This window comes from Nematolebias whitei, chromosome 7 (genome assembly GCF_014905685.2).
Source record: "Nematolebias whitei isolate Nwh7 chromosome 7, NemWhi1, whole genome shotgun sequence".
In the NCBI taxonomy this organism is placed as follows: domain Eukaryota; kingdom Metazoa; phylum Chordata; class Actinopteri; order Cyprinodontiformes; family Rivulidae; genus Nematolebias; species Nematolebias whitei.
In genome coordinates, this window is record NC_056504.1 from 24409815 (window position 1) to 24423144 (window position 13330).

A 13330-nucleotide genomic window follows, 5' to 3' on the forward strand; every position below is an offset into this window, starting at 1 on the left:
TGTGATCAGCTGGTTTTGGTTGTCAGCAGCAAACTGGTTGATCCACTATGAGAAGGTGCTATTTAAGAGACTGAGCTGAAAACAGCACCTCAGACTGAGGAAGTCTCTTGGATGAGAGACGAAACGTTTCTATATTTTTTTGCTTTGTTTTGTTTTTTTTTTATGTCCAGAGGACCAGATTGAACTTTTTTGGGTTACTACAATAGTATTTCCACATTTATAAGACTCATTGTAAATTCCATGTTTTATATTTTAAAGTTGAATAAAGCAGGATCTACGGATGTTTACAATTTACACCAAAATAAGCATGTGAGTAAACATAACAGGAAACATGGACAGACACTACGACAGCACTGTTGGTAATAGTTTTAATCAGGACAACACTAAAAAAAATCAAGTAAATCCAGTTGTTTTGTAGTGCTCCGTGTGCAACATTCACCGTTAAGTCATGACACCGTGATAAACTCAAATTTACCCTGTGCAAACAGGTCAATCCATAATCATTGCTAGATAAACTACCAAATCTAAATGATAAACAATTCACACAAAAAAGCATATTTAATCATACATTTATGATTCTCAACAAACAATTTGTCAGAATCAACCTAATTATTTTTTAAAGTTCCAATTAAGTTTTCCCACTGTTAACATCAATTAAATTGTATTTGGCAACATAAGACCATTATCAAGTCAATATCTGTCCTGAACACTGGCAACAATAAGTGCTTTGAGATACGGATCTGGACTGGTTCTACGTTTTACATACTGTAAGTGCGTGCAACAAGGTAATGCCTGAATTAAGCTAAGGATGTGAGAACATGCACCAAATGAGCAAACATACAGTAGAACAGAGGCATATTTCTAGGTAACATGCACCAAAATAATAAAAAAAAGAACCTCAAACCTGGATACTGGTAAAGTCAGGAGTTGCATCAGGTCTAAAAGGGTTAAATCAAGTGCCATTTTTTATAATAATATTAATAATAAAATATACTGTATATGAGATTTGAAGTTGATCTTAAAAAAAGCATACAATTAGTACCTAAATATATAAAGAGACCTGACCTTTCTCAGCATGCCTTGCAGATGCTTCAGATTTCTAGCTCACACACTACAAACTTGAACTTGATTTAGCTGCACTCAAACATCCTCATACACTTGGTGTGTTTTTTTTATGTGCAAGAATTTAAAAAGCTCAAAAGAAATGTTCTTACAGCAAACTGGTAAACTCTGTTACTAATCCCCACTGCTCTAAAAACTCAGTGATGTCACAAATAGCATACTTGTCTTAAGATGACTTTAGCTTAGTCCTAACACGGGCTGCTTGTGCTCAACATTTAGAAATTTGAAGATAACCAAAACAATTGACAAAACAAAAGAATAACATCTGTCCACAAAAGAAAAGACATGCTACAAAATCCAACTTGAATGTGCTAGGGCCACTCAGAAGAAAAATTAGGAGCTTAGTAAATCTTAAACAGAAAAATGTTGCAATGTTGAGGAAAAAAAAAAGTGTTTCAACACTAATCTGGAGGAATTGATCTCTACTGCGTTTGTTTCATTTTATATTGGGCATTTCATTATTTTATCTGGGAGTTATGGGTGCACTTTTACTAGGTTAAGTACATAACGGTTCTGTCTTTGTTGAAACCTTTCATTGATGAAAGGTTTCAACAAAGAAGAATCCGTCCAGAGGACCTGACTCAACCTTGTTAGATTTATCTACCTGGATTATTGAGCATGCACTGAGATACAAAACATGCAGTATTATAGCTGAAGTGGTCCAATGTGCAGTTTATCACTCCTACTGCAGCAAAAATCACAGAATAAGTCACGCACACAGAGTACTAACTTCCAAAGACTCAGATTTTATGGTAGTCCAGGCTGCAGTATCAGTTTTACTGAAGAAAAACAATGTAAACTACGTTCATAAGCTTCAGATGTTCAGACAAGAGGTTTTGGAGGTTAACGCATGTATTTGAGACTCCTGTTGTGTTGTGAAGGATTGAAACAGATTCTGTGAGCTTTGCTGCAGCAGGAGAAGTAAACAACACCTCAGACTGTTTTATGTAAAATATAGCATATTTTCTAGTTAACCCAGCATAAACGCATACATAACCCTCAAAGGCAATAAGCCTAACAACAAATTAAACAGATACAGTAGGGTTCACTTCCTTTGGCTCTTAGAACACGCGTTTCTGACTTTTTTCGTCAGTAAAAATTACACTTTATAAAAAATAAATTCTCATTTTTTCCCTTTCAGTGGCTCGATATGCTATTGTAAATAACAGTCATACTTGCTGTGATTAAGACACGAGTGAACGGGTTCCCATCTCAGTGCGAATAATTCTTAGTAGTGGTTCTGTGGAGCCGTGTAGTGGGTACTTAGCACACTAAGATTTGGCTAGTCATGGTTTAGGTAGTGGCAATTTGGTGCATTTTCATCAAACACATAGGCCACATTTGGTTTATTAATGAATTGAATCAAAACAAATCATAAGTGTTTGCATATTTAACTTCACCCCACTGAAAAGATTAGAAACTATTCCACACAGACTAAGATAATGGTTCAGTAACATCAGGGCACTGCAGCAGTGTTTGACTTAAAGAGCTTTCAGCAGTTAAAAAGTAATATTGAACAGATTATTTCAGCAGTTAAAAAGTAATACTGAACAGATTAGAGGCTGAACAGTTTCTGTAAATTCTCTAAATATGACACAGGGCAATGTGAGGTAGAGTATCACATAAGCAAATGGACCACAAAGTTGCCAGACATTAAGCGCAAGGGTTGGAGTTGGTTGTAATCAGGAAAGTGAGAAAACATAATTCAACTTTACACTTCACCAAAATTGGTGTGGCCAGTCTCCTTGGCATGCTCACGGGCCTCCTTTTGTCCCACCAGGCCCATCTGGCACACCATGCAGCGCAGCGCAAAGCGGTTAACGTCTGTGAACTGCCGCTTGCGGCGAGCCTCGTCAGCCAACTCTAGGGCCTGTGCCAAGATTATGTCATCTGTGGTAGAAAAGATAGTCTGAGGTGGGGCGTCAGAACCGGGCATCTCTTTCTGCAGCGGGTCATAGTGGATGCCATCATAGATGAGCAACACACGTTTGTGGTAACCAGCATCCTCCCCGAATCTATCTACTCGAACTGTCTGCGTGTCCACCACACAGATCTCACACTGGTAAAACTTGGACAGAATAGACACCTCGATGGCTCCTCCCCAGGTGTCGTCACGTCTTATCCAGGAGCAGTACTCCTCGTTAGTTTTTCCTAGCACTGCCTCAGAGTAAGCTGCAGGGTCACTTGAGACTATCTGGGCAATGAGACCACGCATCTCAGGGGCACAAGCGGGGTCATACACACCTCCTTCCACAACATAATAAATACTGGTAAAGAGGCAGGAGTTGTCAGCAGGGACCACTCGACGCGCCAACACAGGTGAGACTTCCAGGTGAGGTGCTTTCACGATGGGATGATCTTGTGGCTTTGGCTTTCTTTGTTCTTCCTCAACAATGAGTGTGTCTCCTGTATGGGATGACACACCAGTCACACAACATTGTTCATTCTGACCACATTTTGGTTTGAAAAAAAGGAACATTACCTTGAATGTATTGGATATACTAAATGACAGACTTCTCAGTTTCTCTTACTTCTATTTGTTAAGTGTCCCCTTGATCCCTAATTAAAAGTCTCAAAGAGAGGTGGTTGAACGATTTCCCATAAAAATAACTCTCCTCGGTCTACTTTAGCAATTTGTGTTGCTGTACAACAAGTTCTCCAATACAAGATATGCTTATTTAGGTCTTTAAATCCAAAGTGTTTGTGATTCAACCCTGGGTCAAATCATCACTGAAACTGCCTCAGACAATTTTCATTTATTTCCAAGAGGTATTTCAGTTCAGCAGTTATCTGAGTATATACACAGAGCCACAGGAGTAACTCAAAGCTTCAAGCCTCCATCCATGTGAAGCTGACAGATGACAGAAGGAATAAATGAGTTAAGTAGCGTGTTTTCTTTCATGGTGCTATGAAGCAGCAACCTGAAGGCATTACTATAAATTCAGAAGACAGGATGTGGTCCTGTCAGGATACTATTCCCTGGCTTTGTGGAGCACCAGCTTTTTCACAAGGAAAGCAAATGCCTCCGCCCTATTATTTTGAACCAGACCATAACAGTGCTCTGGGGATCATTCATATCTTTTATAGACTGACCACCAAACCAACAAAGGAAAAGGTTAAAATCTATTCAATGAAAGACCGATCAACATGCTTAATGTGGCTCCTGGGAGACAGACCCTTCAAATATAAGGCTAGTGCTGAAAGTAATTCAATGTTTGGCATTTCTATTTTTGAGATATGGCTTAAATATTTCTTGTTGATAGAGCTCATGTCCTAGAACTATAAATAATTTATCAGTTATGCTGCAACAAGCATAAGTTCCTGGAAGTTGCCCATGGCACTGCTTCCAACATTTTTTCATCACAGTCACAAAATCATCCTTACACCTTTAATCACTGGGTTTATCTCAGATAAAACATTTGATAATTCATTTCGTATTTACCTTATGTTATCAGCACATCTGTCACCGGGAATGAAACATACCTGATTTGATAGGGTAGTCCTTTAGGTGAGCCTCTCCGTTTCGAAGATCGAGGCTGGATGGAGGGTAACCTATCATTATTTTCTGCACATCACAAGGGATCCCAGTCAGCTCCTCCACTTTGCTCTTCAACTCCCGCACACAGGACTGGTGAGTCAAGCCCTGCATTATGTGGCTCCCATTTTTGGTCTTACAGCGAAGTCGCAACATCCTGTCTGCAAAAACAAAGCACATTAAATTTGTAATTTACTGAATATTTGGTAAGAACTTCACTCATCTGCAATGACACTTGTAGACAAGAAACTGATCAAGTAGATGTCAACATTCATAACCATCATAAAACACGATTCATTTTTAATGTGTGACAAGAAAGAATTAAAAAAAATACGCTTATCAAATTTTAAAGCAATTGTCATTTCACCGCAAACTCCTAAAATCTTTGAAACGTGTTCATTATTCCAATTACTGTTGCTTCTCTTCAGATTATTTTATTGTGATGATAGACCTAGTCAGCAAAACAGCAGTATTTTGGTATGGTTAATGAAAAGCTAGTAGCTATACACGTCAGGGTGAGTATATATTAACAGTATCATGATAAAGTCACTCTAGTGTGGTAAAACAACAGAAATGCTGACGAACAGGAGAAGAAATGCCCAATAGCCGAACTGCTTTGTTACGGTTTCTTTGTTCCAGCTAACACTGGACGACTTCATTCATCAGTAACAGGCTAAGCTAAAACCCTCACCGTTAAATAATAAGCAACTTTAGCTCTGTGGTTAAACAAATGGCCATAGTCCTTAAAGTACGGTTCATGCGTTAAAAAGTAGCGTTTAAATTTATGAACATAACACAAAATGTATGTATTCAGTTAGATATACATTAGGCTAAACAGACCACAAGTTATGTGTGCTAGCTAAGGTTAGAGTTAAGCTAGGCGGGTGAGGGTCCGACAGTTTCAAACTTGGCTCTCCACGTCCGTCGAGTATCTAACGAAAGTTACTTATTTTAAAAGACATCCCGATTTAAGACACAGCGAGGTACGTTCTGTTTTCTCACCTGTCATTCACTTCTGCCCTGCTACACCTCAAACAATAAACATCCAACGACGAGATGAGCGGACTAATGCTAAACTGACGTGACCGTGGCGTCATGACGTAAATGGTTCACGTGCACCGTACCGTTCCAAAATACAAGTTGGTAAATGTTTTATCTGTGGTTACATTTATTGTTTGTGAACAAAATGCGCGTCAGAAACAATGGGAAATAGATTGATTTAGTAACTGGTGCCTTTAAGTATCTGTTATGTCACTAAAAAAATTAACTACACGGATTTTATCATTTATACAAAAATATGAGCATGGATGTGCATCTGATACAATGAGGTAAAATTGTGAAAGGCAAAGTTTTTAAAGTGTTCATTACAATAGCAGAATGAGTCTGTTAGGGCTGTGGTTCCTATTATTGAGGCCAGGACTCCACTGTGGGTCATGAAACACCAATTTGGTGTTCCTTGGATTTTCAAGAAATTTAGTGTAAAGGATATTGCAAATTTTATTTGTTCCCAAAATTATTACAGATGCAAATATCTTTATTTCACCGTGACATACGTCACATTTAAGTTTCAGATTTTAACTTGATGAAGAACAATTAACTTAAGGTACCAAATAAGATTCAAACATTCTCCAAGAAAAAAATGAAGCTTTTTTAAATGTACTTTTATTGGTTGCTTAAAAGGCACAAAAGGCTGCTTTGAGCTGGACAACAACTTATCAAACTCATCAGTATTCAAACAGAACAAACTCAATAACTATAACTTACCAGTCTCTCACCATATAAAGAAAACTAGTTTTTCATAACAAAAATAAAAATAGAAAAAACTGATCAGTGACAACATACGCACAAACAACAAGCATGTCAGTGTTTTGCATATTTTCACAAAAAGAACCACATTTTGGATTTTGCATTTACTTTCACACACACAAAAATTGCAGATACTTTTTACAATTTTTACTGCCTGCTGCTGGTTTATAAAGTACTGAGCAACACAGTTTGTTCTATTTTGTATAGGCTTCACCCTTTAAGGCCCTCGCTAGTGGGTTTTATCCTGTGATGCAACGCATCGCACTGAAAAGTTTAGTCCACGCCCACCTGTTGTGTGGGCCCCACCTGGTCCGTATAAATTACGTTAAGAGCGTGTAATCGGCTCCCATTTTTCTTCAGCAAGCGTATAGCACTGACCTTCAACAACGAGATGTCCAGCACCAACACCATTCGCCTGTGTCCATCCTGCAAGACAGGCTACTTGCTGAGCTTAGACCGGCACAACACCTGCAAAGGATGCCTGGGTCCCCGCCACGCCGCCCTTGCCTCCTCCTGCCAACTCTGTGACATCTCCCCCGCAGAGGAGAGGCAGAGGCGAGCAGCCTTGTTCAAAGCTAATGTCGAGGAATGCCTCTCCGTGGCGGGGGACTGTTCGCTGGACGACGCCATCAACTTTTTTGATGCCTGCTCTCAGAGCGAATCAGATGGTTCCTCCGGGACAGGCAGCGTCAGCAGCATCCCCGCTGCTCCCTCCCTCCCGGAGAGCGTAGTGTCTGAACGAGGGGGACCGAGCGGATGCTCACCCCCCCGGGCCTTTCCGCCTCAGCGGCCAAATGGTGCCCTCCTTTCGGAACTGCCCGGCATAATCCAGGAGGCTGCTGACACAAAGGGACATTCCGTCCCTTTCCTCCCCCCGCCCAGATCGGATGATCTAGCGGGAAGGTTTTGCTCCACCCCGGCTTGCCGTCCTGATCCCATCTGGCCTCGTTTCCCAGCAATGACGTCCTACTGGAACGAGGCTGCAGCCGGACCTGGTAAATTGAGAGCACCCGTCTCCACATTCGCTCCCATCACCAGAGTGGAGAGGTTTACCCAGCGGAACTTTCCCTCGGTACTCCCCCTGGAGCCGAGCTTGGCGGAAGCTTTCAGAGCGAAGTTGTCCAAGTTGGACCAGCGTCCTGTTCCTCCAGGGAAGCATGACCAGATGGTGACGTCACTCTCCAATCGAGCTCACCAGTGTGCGTTCCAGGCGGCCGCAGCAAACTATAACGTGGCGCTGTTGGCGTACAGCGTTTCAAAGAGTCTGGAGGGCACAGACCTGCCTGAGAAGATGAAGAGCTCCCTCTGCAAGGCGTCCAACGTCATCCACAACCTGTGCACCTCAACTGTTGTCTGCCTGTCTCGCATCGCAGCCTGGATGACGATGATCCAGAGGTCCATCTGGCTCCGTCACTCTGAGTCACTCTGAGACGGAGAAACTGCAGAAGGACCTGATGGAAGGCCCCATTACGACGGATGCGCTGTTCGGGACCAATTTCAAGGCCATGCTGGAAAAGTCAAAAAAGTCGGAGGAGGTGTCAGAGACTGTGCACCATCTGATCAAGCCGCATGCCTCATCCCGGCCCCTGGCTCGCTGGAAGGATCGTCCTGGCCAAAGGCAGCAACAGAGACGTTCCACAGCTGCAGCAGCATCCTCCCGCTCCGCTCCGACGCCAGCCCCTCCCGTCAGAGAACAGCCCTTCTCATCCCGGCAACCAGCGGTACAGTGTTTCCCCAGAGATCGCCAACAGGTGGCTCCCTGGGACAACAAACTGCAGGGTGCACGGGGGAGAAGATTCAAGAAATGACTCCTTGCGGGGGATGTGTGTGTGCAAAATGATGACATGAGTTTTGAAATAAAACACAAACATCATTCAAAGATTAAAGTGTCTGATTTCAGCCTGTCTGTCGGTTCGAATGATCTCACAGTGGCTTCTCCTCACACATCCTCCACACAAAACGAGCCGGTGTCCTCAAAACAGGTTTTAAAAATCACAGCAGCTCAAAGGAACACAAAAAACGCTCGTGACACAGCAGCCAAAAGTGAATGTTTTCAGCAGATCGAGTCCAGTGGGAAACCTTGCTCTCAGCCTGGGCTGCGCGCTGCCTCCTTTCACTGCAGCAGTGTCAAACGCACGCTCCCGTGGCACAGGCAGTTTTCACCCAAACGGCGCCGCGTTGATGAGGGCGCACACCAGCTCACATCAGCGCGAACGTGAGTCCACAGCCTGAGCGTGGCACAGAAGCGCGTTCAGAGCTCTTTCAAGAAAGCCTCCCCTTGGGTCAAGCGGAACACACCCCCGCGACACATGACGGCGGTGGAGGCTGTAAACTGGCTGACGTCCGTAAGAAACATGACGCATCACAAAAACGCGTGCCCACTCCCCGAACGTTTCGCGGAGTGGCAGTGACGTGCTCTCTAGACATGGATGAGCCGTCTTATCAGCAGGGGTTATACGCTGCAATTTGCAGCTTAATTCCCCCCCCCCATCGGAGAAATTTTAGAGATGGTTCTGTCATCCCCAGACCAGTTCTCGTCCCTACACGCAGAAGTTCAGGAACTTCTGGTAAAAGATGTAATTTCCAGGGTTCCCAACGGAGAGGAAAACACAGGGTTTTACTCACATTACTTCCTGGTCCCAAAACGGACCGGAGGGATGAGACCCATTTTGGATTTGTCAATTTTCAACAAGGCAATCATGGAGAGACAGTTTCACATGTTGACAACCAGAAAGCTGTTAGACAACATTCAGGTTAGATAACATTCAGCGAAACGATTGGTTTATCTCCATCGATCTGAAAGACACCTACTTTCGCATCCCGATCATCTCAAAGCACAGATTCAGTATCAGTACAACAGGCTGCCGTTCGGTTATTCCCTCGCGCCTCGTACATTCTCAAAGTGTGTGGAGACGGCTCTGAAACCGTTACACAGAGCAGGGATGAGAATTTTGTTTTACCTTGACAATCTGTTGCTGCTGACCCGTTCCAGACAGGAGGCAGCAGCGCAGACCCAGGTGCTGACGTCACACCTGTTAAATCTGGGCTTCGCCATAAATTGGGAAAAAATCTCGATTCTCCCGGCCCAGACGATCGTTTATCTGGGAGTGGAGCTAAACTCGATCACCATGAGGGCTCGTTTATCACAGACGAGAATCGAAACTCTAAAAGACCAGCTCCGCCATGTAAGGCCTGGCAGAGTGGTAACAGCCATTTCCGTCATGAAGCTATTAGGAATGATGTCGTCAGTTCACACGGTGGTTCCGCTGGGCTTACTCCACATGCGACGCCTTCAGAGATGGTTCGCTCGTCTGCATGTGGATCCAGTGAGGCAGAAGAGACGGATGATTGCTGTGCCCCCCTCCGTGAGAACAGACCTCCGACACTGGGGAAACCCCCTTGTTCTGTCGGAGGGAGTCCCTGTCAGCAGAACTACGTCACACGTCTCAGTGTTCACAGATGCGTCCCTGTCAGGTTGGGGGGGAACATGCCTCTCCCAAGCTGTAGGGGCGCTATGGCCACCTCACACAACAGCTCATATAAATGTTCTGGAATGTCGCAGAGTTTTGAATGTGATTCAACACTTTGCCTCTGCGCTGCGGAATCAACATGTTCTGATTCACACAGACAACAAGGTTACTGTAGCATACATAAACCGGCAAGGGGGTGTGCACTCAGCCCAAATGTTACACATTGCAAGACGGTTGCTGTGTTGGGCACACCAAAATCTGCTCTCCATTAGAGCAGTGTACATCCCCGGTGTTCTGAACAGAGGGGCGGATGTGATGTCCAGGGGCGGTCCGCGTCACGGGGACTGGAGCCTCCACCCCGACCTGATGGCTCAGAAATTTGGCAAAGTGGCTGTGGACCTGTTTGCAACACGAGAGAATGCTCAGTGCCAACTATGGTTCTCACTGAGCCCGCGAGATGAACCACCGTTAGGGGTGGACGCGTTTGCTCACAGCTTTCGACACAAAATGCTTCTTTACGCATTTCCCCCACTCCCTCTGATATTACGGTTTCTGAACCGAGTTTAGGAGGAGGGATTGACAGCCCTCCTGGTGGCTCCCGAGCCCGTGAACGCCCCACGGTTCCCAATTCTATGACGCCTGTTATCGGGGCGCCCGTGAAAACTGCCGGGGGGGGGGGGGGGGGATGCTCTCCTCCAGGCAGGAGGAGCTATCAGGAGCTACCCAGATATAGGCCAGCACCTTTGGGTCTGGCCGCTGAACGGTTCTGTTTGGAGAGGATGGGTCTCTCCCAAGATGTAGTGCGCACGATCCAGGATTCACGTGCTGCCTCCACCACAGCGCTGTACACATCAAAGTGGACAGCTTTTCAGCGCTGGTGTACTGAGAAAGGTGTAGAGCCACCTCATGTCCACTAGGTGGCGTGCTGTCCTTTCTGCAGCAGCTGATGGACAGAAATCTGGCATTCAGCACGATTAAAACGTACGCTGCAGCCATCTCTTCCTGTCACGAAGGTTTCGGGGACAGAACAGCTTTTAATCACCCGCTGATGAAGCGTTTTTGAAAAGGTGTACAGAGCCGCAGGCCTGTATCACGCCCACTTGCTCCACAGTGGGATTTAATGCTGGTTCTGCGAGCCCTGATCAAAGCTCCATTTGAGCCACTGAATCAGGTCCCGGTTAATTTTTTGTCTCTTAAAACAGCCCTGCTGTTGGCTTTAACATCCGCTAAGAGGGTGAGCGATTTATCTGCCCTCTCTGTCGCTCCATCATGCCTCAGAATTCAGGCTGACGGCAGCTCAGCTGATCTGAGGCCTAACCCAGCCTTTATGCCTAAAAACATCACAAACTCTTTTAAATCAAGAGCGGTATCGTTGGAGGGATCCCCCCCCCCCCCCCCACCCCCAAAACAGAAGAAGAAGCATCTTTCCATCTTCTCTGTCCTGTGTGTGCGTTGACTTTGTAGGGCAACACCACCTTTGAACAGAGTTCACCTCATCTCAAAACAAACATCATTCATGTGTGTGTTTTAAACTGTTAAAACAAGATGCATTTATTCCCTTGGGAACGAACAGACTTTATTTTACAGGTGTTAAACTCAGCCTTGTCATAGTGTTGGCCACTTTCAATATGAACTCATTTCCCACGAAACGGACAGATTGTCTGAATGAGAGCTGTGGTTCATTTTTGACCTCGAGGCGGGACACCTGCCGAGGAGTTTACTCCCAGGATTTTCCCATGGAGATAACAGTTTTAAAAGAATCCTTTGTTTTAAAAAGGACATTCTCTTTTCAGGAGATGAACAGCGACACCTATTTGACGAACATTGCATGTGATTTCTACAGTTTCAGAACTGAATGCTTGTTATTTTAAATGTCTGTTTAAAGTAATCTCTCTAAGATAATCATGTTTATTTTTCTCCTTTTTAAAAGAAGTGTGACTTGTAAAAGGCAGACAAATAAAATGGACTGTTATTTTATATTAAAACATGACAGAGTTTATGAACCATATCTCGTCCGGTGGGAGGTCCTAAGTCAATCTGTAACACCCAGACAGACATTTCACCTCTCAGTCTTCTTCTTTACACTTCACCGCTCCTTCTACATGAAGCCACTTCAACTTCTTCCCTAGTGAGATGCCCTGGAAGAAGCTTTTCTGCAAACGTCTCAGGATGAGAGGACCTGGCATTAGAGTGAGATCCTAACCAGAGACATCGCCGCAGAGTGATAAAATCCCAGCTGACTTCAGAGCCAGTGACCGGACCTTCGTCCCTCCAACGGTGATCGGTGACTTTTGAGGAAACAATCCGCCTTTCAGTCACCGAAGCATCTCAAGCCTTGCTGGTATCATCATAAGCAGTTGTGGACAGTCTGACAATTTATTCTGGTGAGAGCGACCCTTCAATGCACTTTCTGGTGATCATACATTCAAAATAACGTTAATTTAGATAAACCACAGTTAATTTAGACACAATTTAACTACACCCCAACAAACCAGTCCAAGGTTCTGCCTTTTATAAAAAGTTACACTGAATTTAATAATCAAATAACCTTTGACACAAGGTAATTTTGTTATTAATTTGTGTATTAATTTTTATGAATAATCTTCATCAGAGTATTATTTTTGTAATAAAATACATAAAAATCAACTAAATTTGTGATGATTTTGACATATCTGTGTGCATTAACTGATTTAATGCTCTTTAAACATGAGCTAGAATTCACGTTTCAGTTACATTTGAGGGTAGAGACTGATTTATTTTCCTCTCCAAGAGGTGGTGCCCGCTGAACGAGGTTATTTGTATAATAAATGCATATCTTATGAGCTTAACTCATAACTAATAAATTATATAGATATCCGATCAACAAATCCCTCTACAACGTGTTACATAGCACGCACGGCCGCACTGCGTCAGACTCAACATTTGTTTGTGCATTATAGAGATGCATCTGCAGGTTGCCCGTTATCCACCCAGCACCTGTCACACTGGCTGTGTGAGGCCATTTCTGAAGCCTACAGAGCATCAGATTTAGAGCCTCCTGATAACCTCAGGGCACACTCGACCAGGGGTATTGCATCTTCGACTGCTTTGCATAATGGTATGACAATGCAGGATATTTACACTGCGGCCGCATGGTCAACACCCTGTTCATTTATTCGCTTTTATTTACGTGATGTGTTGGCTCGTTCCATGACACATTCTGTCCTTAGTGCCTTAACAGAATGAATATTGTTGTTTCATGGAATCTCGTTTAAACTCACATCTGACTGCATGCATTTACAGTGTGAGATGTTGTTATCAGTCACAGGTTGTGACTGTTGTTCTTGTTTTATTGTCACTAATCAGTTCATGACTATTGGGGTGGCTGTGGCTGAGTGGTTAGAGCAGTCGTCCTCCA

General features: G+C 43.9%; 1 protein-coding gene across 1 annotated transcript; it reads right to left on the reverse strand.

Moving 5' to 3' along the window:
- Window positions 1-2816: 2816 nt before the first annotated feature.
- yod1 (YOD1 deubiquitinase) lies at window positions 2817-5758 on the reverse strand. The gene is made up of 3 exons (XM_037679313.1): window positions 5660-5758; window positions 4606-4818; window positions 2817-3528 (listed from the first exon to the last, which is right to left on the reverse strand). Exons 1-3 carry the CDS (start codon window positions 5664-5666, stop codon window positions 2834-2836), a joined length of 915 nt encoding a protein of 304 aa, XP_037535241.1. The 5' UTR covers window positions 5667-5758; the 3' UTR covers window positions 2817-2833.
- Window positions 5759-13330: the final 7572 nt, after the last annotated feature.